Consider the following 10,672-nt stretch of genomic DNA (forward strand, 5'->3'; position numbering starts at 1 on the left):
TAAATGAGTAATTTAATAACTTACTAATAACCAGGTAACTTTTAATTTAATAACCTTTTGGAATAAGTTTTAAAATTTAATTTATAAATCGGGACCATGGTTTCACCTCAAGTATGTTTTTTTTTTTAAATATAGTCTCTGTATCTCGTCAATAACATGTTTTTATTTTTTAATTGTATACACACCATCCACTGATATATTTAAGAGAAATTATTTTAAATTCAAAGTCTTTATATGCACATTTGCAAATTATTATTTTTATTACCGTGAGTGTCCGGACCAGCTTGCGTTTACCTCGACTAATCCCACAAACCCTGAAGTTAACGACCATGCAAGCCTCCAGTGGCCCTGAGGTCTGTGAGACTTAAATTAGTGACCTCTAAAAAGTAAATATAGAATCTGACCAGTTAAACTAATTCATGGTTAAATTTTAAATTTTGGAGAGCATGGCCCCCATATTTATTGTTTTATGGAAGTATTTATTAGAACAATAAAAAAAAGTTGGTGTACCAAAAAAAAACAAATAAAGATCATATACTCGAATGAGAGGAATTAAAAGCTCGTGTACCAACATTGCAATTTGCGTTTAGTAAAAGTCAAAGTACATTGATAAAAACGTAGAGCAATTAATGGAGTTTGGATGAAGAAAGTACTTGATTAAAAACTAAAAAAAAGCAATTCATTTAAACAAAAAAGTTAAAATTTATATAATTAGTTTTAAAAAAGATGTTTAATGTAGTAATAATGCAAGTATCCTGTGTCGAATAGTAGTCAAATTTATAATACCATTCCAGGAGACCACAACTCTCTCTAATGATCTTCACTAAAGAAGTACTAATAATTGCAAAAGCTTGCTTCTTGTTAAGCTAAGCTAATGACAAAATTACACATCTGGAAACAAAATAACCCACAAAGAGATAGCAAAAAGACTCAACTTTCTTTCTAGATTTTAGCTGTTAAAAACAGAAAACAAACATCTGTAAGCGGAACAAGCACACAGACCCACTTTGATAGTTTGGCTAAAGCAGATAGAAGACAGCTCAATCACTGACACTCACAAAAAGCCCCAACTATGATTCGCCCTCTCAAACCCCATTAAGTACTTTACCTTTCTTGATAATTCCTCCGCTTAAAGTTTGGTTTTTCTCTCTCTTAAAGGAGGTAAGTTTGTGTTTTTTCAAGTTCACGGTTTCTGTGCTCATTTCATGAATCTGGTATGTTTTTTTTTTTCTTTTTTGGGTTTGTTTTTCTGGGTCTAGATTCTTTTGTTTTGGTTCCTAAGCTTGAAGCTTTGTTTGGTTCATGAGAATATGTCAGCACATATAAAAATTGTGATTTTGAATTCAATAGAATGGTTAGGCTTAATTTGAAAGACCCAAGAGTGTCTTGTATTATGTCATGTTCATGCTTCTCTTTTTATTGTTTTCTTTTCTGTTTAATTGTCTTGTATTAAGTGCTAAAATCCTTAGTTAATTGATTTAGAGTTCTATTTGGATGATTCTTTGCATCTTCTTCTGGAGTTTGAGATAGTTTTCATCAGAAATGGAAATTATACTTTGCTTGATTTTCTCTGGCACTAGTTATATTCCATCAATACTATGTTATGACATGAGAGAAGAATCGTTGGCTTAATTGTAATCTTGAGTTCTTACGTGAAAAATGATTTCTTAAATTAGTCAACTCCTGTTTATTTCTAGATAGATATTACTTGAAGTCATAAGCCCCCCAACCCTGTTGTGATTGCCTCCTTGTTTTTGTTTTGACTGAATGACACTTTTCTCTCTCCTGGCAATGGCTTCAAAAAATTCCGTCTAACAATTAGAATGATTGCGTGGAAATATTACTGTTACATACACCTAGTTTTTGGTGACAATTTAAGTGTAAACATCTGTTTATGGAAGGACCAAGGCAGTTAAGCTCATTCATTATCATCTTATGAACTCGAGGACCTCTCCTTGTTAGCAAAAGATCTGCCCATGCTAGTGTGTATGCTGCTTGATCTGCTTAATTTTTTCCTTGTGTATGAATGAACTTTCCCCCCAGTGCATTCACTATCTTGTAATCCAAACATTTATGACTCAAACCGATGCCATTTTTTCACAGATGGAATTTACTTCTATCTTCACTTGGGTTCGTGTGTTTCAATGGATCGAGCACCTGGGTTGATGTCATTGAAGATGGAAATGATCTTTGCAGCCTTAATATTGGCTTTCTTGCAATCCTTTGTATTGTCTGACCCACAAGGTATTGTGTCCCTTCTCTGATAAGCTAACTTGCTGTTTTTACTTGGACGTGGCCATTTTAACATCATTAAGACAATGATAGATGAAGCAAACCACAATCTGTTCAATCTCTCTCCAAATTGATCTGACACTTAAGTAATTCTACAAACATCTGGACTGATGTCATTCCAGTTATCTGTATTTGTTGTTTTTTAGAATATCTTTATATGCTGAATTTATGTGGGAAGGATGAAAGGGCTACACTAATATTTAAAATCCTTATGTGGTTGAAAGGGCGAGCTCAATACATGACCACTTTGTCTGATAATATGACCTCTCTCTGAGTGCACGCACATGTTTTAGATGTAAATAGATGTGAACTCGATGATTAGATGGATATAATGAACATTCAATGAAAATTGAGAATGCTGCCATTCATCCTCTTCTATGATTTAATTTCTGCACTCAGCTATTGCAAGTTTCCTTTTTCAGCACTGATTGAACAGGCTAAGATGATAAACTTACTACATGGTAAATAATACTTTTGGTTACAGGAGATGCCCTATATGCATTGAAGCTTTCGATGAATATTCCAAACAATCAATTGACAGATTGGAACCAGAATCAAGTTAATCCATGCACTTGGACGAATGTTATCTGTGACAAAAGCAATAATGTCGTTTCTGTGTATGTTTTCTTCAATGTGGTTTTACCTCTTCTTTCAGCTGTTTCCAGATGATAAATATGTATAAAATAATTTAGTGTTCCTGCAATATTATGTCCTTTAGTTGAATTACATGTTATCTTACACATTGGGTATACTTATATCTTACCTGTTTGCAGAACGCTATCCGACATCAACTGTTCTGGGATCTTGTCTCCTATGATAGGAGCTCTAAGGACTCTCACTACACTGTACGTATGGTGTATGTTGTATTGAACACAGAATTTTGCTTTCTTGATGAATTTGGTTTTTGTGAGGGCAATTGTTTCATTCCTTTTTTCTTTCCAAAGTAGGCGCACTTCATTCTCAAAAGCAATTTTATGGATCTTAATCAGCAGTGATAAAAACTTGAATCACACATGAGATGCTAACCCCCTGCGTGCACACTTGCAAAAGAAAATTTCCAATAACACGGGATATCTAATGGAGTTACATAAACTATTGATAGTGCTACTTAAGTTTGATTTCTTAACAATAAGAAATTGTTAGTGTCAAAGATCCAGCCTTTCTTTCCCCTTCTCCTGACCTTTAAGTTCTTATATTAAAAATGGTCACAGAAACTAACCTTCAATTGTCTGCGCAGATATTACTTTGATGCAAGGTTATTAAACCTGGCCCAACCCATGACCTGGCCTAACCACTGGGTCACGACTTGGGTTAACTCGGGTCAATTATTTAAAAAATAATAATTAAAACGACGTGGTTTTGAAGAATTTTTTTTTTTTAAGTCAAATTGGGTTTTGACCATTGCTGGTTGACCTGCCGGGTTGACTTTTTTTTAAACCCAGCCAGGGGACGGATTGGCTGTGTCCCGGGCTGGGTTGGGTATAATAACTGTGCTCTGATGCAGGAACATGAACCTGTCTTGTAAACAGCTTTGTGACTTTAGTTATCATATATTTTGCTATCTGAAAGCTGAAACTACGTGTTCTCTTTGATATGTATTACTATATGTTCTCTATCATAAGCATTGACTTTGCCTCACCAAACACACTAAGATTGCCAGAAGGATGAGATGTCAAAAGTGATGATTTGGTTGGATCAGTTTGGGACCTTCGGAATTTTCTGGGAAATTGACAAGCTAAGTATATGATAGAAACAACTTAGGGTGGTTCAGGATAGTTATTATTGTGGATAGTTCTAATTGTATAAGGCCGTATGATTAGAGAGCATATACTACTTCACTAGTAATTGTGGGAAAGAGTTAGTTCAACCTTTTAGACTTTGATGGTCAGTCAATTTGGCATTTTATTTCTTCGGAGTGGTGGGAGAGAAATCTTCCTAGTTCAGAATTTCCATCTATGGTAATCACTTCATTTGGGTCATGGCATTACAGCTGTTGGTTTGACTCTTTCCCCTATCACATGTGCATGCTGACATACTCACACACTGCATATAGATCACCAATGGACATGAACATGCCCATGACATAATACACTCAGACTCTTTAATAGATATATACATGTAGAAAATGTTTTCACGTTAACCTTTGGATGCTTTCAAGGTAACATTGATTTTGTTGACGAGAAATTTTTATTTGTGTTTCATAAAGCTTCAAGTTACCTCCCTTTGAATGGCTTTTTAGGGTGTTGATTGTAAATATTCAAATTGGATAATAATATATACTAGATTGCATTCATCATGCAGAACACTGAAAGGGAATGGCATAACTGGTGGGATACCAAAAGAGTTCGGAAATTTGTCAAGTTTGACCAGCTTAGATTTGGAAAATAATCGTTTAAGTGGTGAAATACCATCTTCCCTGGGTGATCTTAAAAAACTACAATTTTTGTAAGTGATACCCTTTGTTCCCCTTGTCCTTAGAGGTATATGAGATATATCTCTACATGTTTCCAAACTTCATCATGATTGATATGATTTTCTTATCATGCAAGCAGGACATTGAGTCAAAACAATCTCAGTGGAGCTATCCCTGAATCACTTGCTAGTCTTGAAAGCTTAATCAATATGTAAGTGATGGTGTCCTGTTCAATACCTAGATGATACAGGATAACTGAGCTGTCTGTTGACTCCAGATTGGGATATTCCTAAATTGTTCTTACAGTCCCACTCGAATCATATAGCTTTATATCCCTTAGAAGTATTTCAAGATTTTGATGACATGGGTGAAATTTTCTTTGCAGTCTGCTCGATTCAAATAATCTCAGTGGTCAAGTTCCTAATCATTTATTCCAAATTCCTAAATACAAGTATGAACGAATATTGAATTAGTGCTATTTCAACTCCTAATTTTTTCATTTAGACTTATTCTTTTTTGTTTCTTTCATGGGTGTGCGCACACACGTGTGGTCTATGTCATGTAACTGTCAAAATTTAACTTAATTTGAATTTCTGTCAATTATTTCAGTTTTACAGGAAACCACTTAAATTGTGGTGGGCTGAATTTGCATCTCTGTGAATCTTATAGTGGTGATTCAGGTAATTCAGTAATTGTACTTCTTGTTTTGATTTATTGGAGATGTTTTTTGAACAGCACTCGTTAAAGTTATGTTTTCTTGAAGCTTATTGCTAATCCTTTCATCTGTTGGCAGGTGGTTCACATAAGTCAAAGATTGGAATTATAGTTGGAGTTGTGGGAGGATTTGTAATTCTTTTTCTGCTTGGAGGCTTGCTATTTTTTGTTTGCAAGGGTAGACGCAAAGGCTACAGACGTGAAATATTTGTAGATGTTGCAGGTTTGAGTTGCCTTTAAGCACATAGCAAATAATTGCATTGCTGCTACTAGCACAGAAATAAATAGAAATAATAGATCATGTCACAAGTTTGGCCGGTCCTGTTTTGCTTTTTTTCTCTGACAATCTTTGCTTGTCTTGGCCAAATTATTGTCTTTGATGTGATAAAATTCCTTTCATTAAAGCTTCAATTTATGGCTCAACTAAGCTGACTTCATTTACACCAGTATGGAATTTGAAATTTAGTTTACACTTGTTTTTGCAAAAAATTTAATTGTAGTAACAAATAACCTTTTTTTTAACTCTTTACAAAGCTAATTTTTAATGATCATAATAATGTGATAAAAGGTTACAATGACAGGCTTTATACTTTATGTTATGTATCCATACTTCAGGTAACATATACAATTTACTGAACGACAAACAAGGATTAGTGAAAAATACTGTCTAACATTGGCACTTATTTTTCCTTTAACTGAAGTGTATTATTGGAATATATTTTCCATTTAGCAGTTAGTGTTTGATGAGTGGATGTAACATGCATGTCTTCTAGCCACTTGCTATGGGTTCATATTTGTTCCTAATGCAACTGCATCCACTCAGCTTAACTAGAGCCAGTCATTGAACATGTTATGAGAAGAAAAAAAATGAGCTTCCTTCTATTTAAATAAAAATCATTTTATGATATTGTTGAAAATTTAGCTCAAAAGAGCAAATCAACAAATTAGACTGCAATCCAAAGAGAATGAGGTTAGCTGAATTCTATCATTTTATCTTATGAATTTTTTTTACTTGCCTATAATTGATACATAATTAGGCCAAACAAGCGGAAAAGCTCATAACGCTGCATATATTGTTTTAGTCTATGATACTATGGGATATTTGTTGTAACATGTAGTATAATTTTGTGCAATTATAGGTATTACATAACTACTTTCCATCTTGGATGGATTTTAGTAAAAATCATTTTGTGTCTCAACATGAATTGAACTCTCATACTTATAGCCATCCTATAGTGATTCAGATAATTTGTCTAGGGTTTAAATTGTTCAAAAATCCTGTCTGCTTGAAAACTCTTCTATTTCAATGAACATTTCCTCTTGTGACTGAAAATGGAATCTAATATATGTGTTTATTTGTGATTGATTGGTGCAACTTCTTGGATCAAATTGTTGGCACACAAAGAAAAACATATGTTCTATTTTCTAGAAATCATGAAAGTTTGAGAATTTATACAAAATGTAAAACATTGTTCTTTTTTATTTTTTTAAAAAATCACAATTAAAGAATTTAAGTTCCTCCACTTAATTTTTTTCTGAATGCCCTTCTTACCATTTGTTTAGGTGAAGTGGATCGAAGAATAGCATTTGGTCAGTTAAAACGATTTGCATGGAGGGAATTGCAGCTTGCCACAGACAACTTCAGTGAGGAAAATATCCTTGGACAAGGAGGATTTGGAAAAGTTTATAAAGGAGTGCTTGCTGATAATACCAAAGTTGCCGTGAAGCGTTTAACTGATTTTGAAAGTCCTGGGGGTGATGCAGCATTCCAACGTGAAGTTGAGATGATAAGTGTAGCTGTTCACAGGAACTTATTACGTCTGATAGGGTTTTGCACAACGACAACAGAACGCCTCTTGGTGTATCCATTCATGCAGAATTTAAGTGTGGCCTATCGTCTAAGAGGTATTAGTTATTTGTTCACAGGATTTTGAGAGGAACTGCTAACATATTTAACTGTTTTGTTCAATTATCTGCATCTGAGGTAATTGTCAATAATCATTTTCTGTTTAGCAAGTATGGTCAGTTTTATGGATTGAGACTGTCTCATGTTCATTTCTCTCATTTTTGTTGAATCTAAATGATTAAACTCAGAATGAATGGGCGTGTGTGTGTATATATATTATCATTTGATATTATATTTCTCTCACATATTTTAAATCATTGAATGCAAAAAAGTAGTGATATTTGGAACCTGACATGATTTTGTTTCCATCAGAGTATGAGAGAATTTAATTCCCAATTTTAGAAGCATGATGCAGGACAAGATGATAGAACAAAGAAGCTAAAGTAAACCCTAGCAATAGCTTGGCAACCTCCTTGATCTTTTTTATTAAGAGGGATAAACTCTAGTAGCAAATTCTCATTAATCATTCATCATACCTTTTTCCCACAACACAGAATGGATGCACTATTGGCACCAAAACTCTACCACAAAATAGGTATAGATATTCTAAAATGAAATCCAAAGTCAGCTACTATTTGGTAGGACATAAAATTTATTTCTAGCTATTAATCTGATTAATGAATTCATCAGGTGTGTGCCCAATAGGAGTTGGATTTTCAAAAAAGATTAGCGATCATGAGATGCAATGACATCTGCCATTCATAAGTAAGTCAAATGTCACAAAAATAAAAACAGAAGGGTAACAGTGAAAGGAAAGTGCGGACAATTTGAATATTGTGATATTTTGGAGAAGCTTGTTTGTCAATTATGCAGCTTAGAGTTTGATATTTTGTAATAGTTATTGGCAGCATTGAACTACTTCTGGTACTAACCTACTGATGAGTAGGACAAGGATCAGCTGAATCCTTTGAACATCCAAATAGCAATAGTTTATGCATGTAGCATGCTTGATGAATATATGTACCTCTTTCCCTTGTAATATCTAATGTCAACTATCAAATATACAAATTATAGGCTAATGTATTGTTTTATAAATTTTTCTGTGGAATAAATTTCGAGTGAGGTTTAATTTTTGTCTTGACCTGCAGAGCGTAAACCTGAGGAGCCTGTTTTAGATTGGACAACCAGAAAAAGAGTGGCCTTAGGTGCAGCGCGTGGCCTGGAATACCTTCACGAGCACTGCAATCCTAAAATTATTCATCGTGATGTGAAAGCAGCTAATGTACTACTTGATGAAGATTTTGAAGCAGTTGTTGGTGATTTTGGCCTTGCAAAGCTGATGGATGTGAGAAAGACTAACGTGACTACTCAAGTTCGTGGGACAATGGGCCACATAGCACCAGAATACTTGTCCACTGGCAAGTCATCTGGAAGGACTGATGTCTTTGGGTATGGGATAATGCTTCTGGAGCTTGTTACAGGTCAACGTGCAATTGACTTTTCACGCCTGGAAGAAGAAGATGATGTCCTATTGCTTGACCATGTAAGATAACCATAGCTAATTACAGCTATCCATTATCATTTTTTGGTTGCTTTGCATGCATGTCTCTCTCGACCCCACCTTTATTATCTATTTTTTTGCATGGAGTTATGACATCATTTGCAGATGTCTATTCTTTTTAGCATGCTTTAATTTTCATGTCATGCAACTTTCTGACTTGCTAGTAATTCTTCTATGGATGTTTTATTATGAAGGTCAAGAAGCTGGAGAGGGAGAAAAGACTGGATGCTATTGTAGATCGCAACTTAAATAAAAACTACAACATCCAGGAGGTGGAGATGATGATAAAAGTTGCTTTGCTCTGTACCCAAGCGTCGCCAGAGGACCGTCCAGCAATGTCGGAGGTTGTGCGGATGCTAGAAGGAGAGGGGCTTGCTGAAAGGTGGGAAGAATGGCAGCACGTTGAAGTTACAAGAAGGGAAGAATACAGCAGATTGCAGAGAAGATTTGACTTTGGAGAAGATTCACTTTATAACCAAGATGCTATTGAGTTATCTGGTGGAAGATGAGGTAACGAATTCTCCGGTGCATTTAAAGTATGTAATTTCCTTTTACATTAGCTTGATGTTTTCCTCGAATGAAAACAGATACATGAAAAATAAAGGAAAGAATGTGCTTTCATAATTTTTATGACAGTTGCTCATGTAGGCTCCTCGTTCTTCCTTTGTGTGAGCTCCTATTTTGTCTGCGATGAAACTATTTTGCCGTTGATTGAAAGCCTGTCTTTTTTGTTTTTTTTTTCAGTTTCATAATCATAGCTCTATTATTTATCCCAAGAAAATGGCATTTCGACTCTTGAGCTTCCAGCTTAGGCTTTTGCCTGCTGTATTTCCACCAATTTCAACGTCATTTCACACTTGTTTTCTAGGATTTTGCTCTGTCAGACAATATTGAAGTGATTTTTTATGATGACGAAATGTAATATATAACACAAAGGATAGGAGGTTGTCTATTTCCATTTCATTCCAACGGTGAAATTGCAACTAACGTTTCCCTTCCAAGTCTGTCCTCCAGAGATCCAGGATTTTCCCCTGTGCCGTTGTCGATGCTTTGACTGATAATATCTATAAGCTCCAAGACTCTTCATCAAGTTTTACCACCCAAAATCGGTCATGGATAATCATTTATGTGATTGAAATTTTGTTCTCGGGAAGAGTGGTGCCAAGATGCAAAATTTTTACTTGTGATTGCCACAAGCTCCCTGAATTATTTACTAAACTCTCTCAAGGTCCCTGCTGGAGTATGCAAAGGCAAATTTATCGAACAAGAAAATTATGCAAGTGGCAAGAGACTACCAGTGGTAGTGGGAGGCAGTGAGTGCATCAACCTTTTCAAAAGTGCAGTCAGTGGTTACATTGGACCCATGGAGCCAAATAGCAGACACAGAAATGCACACAGTCCATTTTTAAGGTCTGCATTCTATTCAGCCTCAATCAGAAACATTATTCCTCAGTATATTTCCATTAAAAGAAGTTAAACTACCCAAACAAAGAAATCTAAAAGAGAATTTTAAGCTACCATAAATCTGACGTCACATAATACCAAGTAAGCAAACCCAAAATTAATCTCAAAGTAGATGTTTACTATTTGCAAGTGTTGCGACCCGAATTCCAGGTATCTAATTGTGCAGTGTCATAAGAATATTTTATCTATACTAAGTCTCAAAATATATATATTATAAAATAAATATATATAAAATTCACGCAACATTTTATAATCTTTAAATATTCCTTAAAACCAATAAAACAATCCATAATTCAAAATACTTATTACATTAAATAAAATTCAATCTTTAAAATAAAAATCTAAACTTGAATGAAAACAATGTAATAATAGAGCGTCTAAG

General features: G+C 34.6%; 1 protein-coding gene across 5 annotated transcripts; it reads left to right on the top strand.

Moving 5' to 3' along the window:
* Positions 1–803: 803 nt before the first annotated feature.
* Positions 804–9,778, top strand: LOC7479190 (probable LRR receptor-like serine/threonine-protein kinase At5g10290). 5 transcript variants are annotated; one of them, XM_052453059.1, is made up of 13 exons: positions 804–1,214; positions 2,104–2,244; positions 2,777–2,909; positions 3,066–3,137; positions 4,594–4,737; positions 4,842–4,916; positions 5,091–5,156; positions 5,315–5,385; positions 5,499–5,642; positions 6,983–7,324; positions 8,414–8,808; positions 9,021–9,336; positions 9,463–9,778. In XM_052453059.1, the coding sequence occupies exons 2-12, from the start codon at positions 2,145–2,147 to the stop codon at positions 9,333–9,335; spliced, it is 1,857 nt and encodes a 618-aa protein (XP_052309019.1). In that variant the 5' UTR covers positions 804–1,214; positions 2,104–2,144; the 3' UTR covers position 9,336; positions 9,463–9,778. The 5 variants fall into 5 exon arrangements, with proteins under 5 accessions (XP_052309019.1, XP_052309020.1, XP_052309018.1 ...); XM_052453060.1 differs by having other exon boundaries at positions 9,475–9,778; XM_052453058.1 differs by having other exon boundaries at positions 804–1,161; positions 9,021–9,543.
* The last annotated feature ends 894 nt before the right edge of the window (positions 9,779–10,672 follow it).

This window comes from Populus trichocarpa, chromosome 5, assembly GCF_000002775.5.
Source record: "Populus trichocarpa isolate Nisqually-1 chromosome 5, P.trichocarpa_v4.1, whole genome shotgun sequence".
In the NCBI taxonomy this organism is placed as follows: Eukaryota; Viridiplantae; Streptophyta; class Magnoliopsida; order Malpighiales; family Salicaceae; genus Populus; species Populus trichocarpa.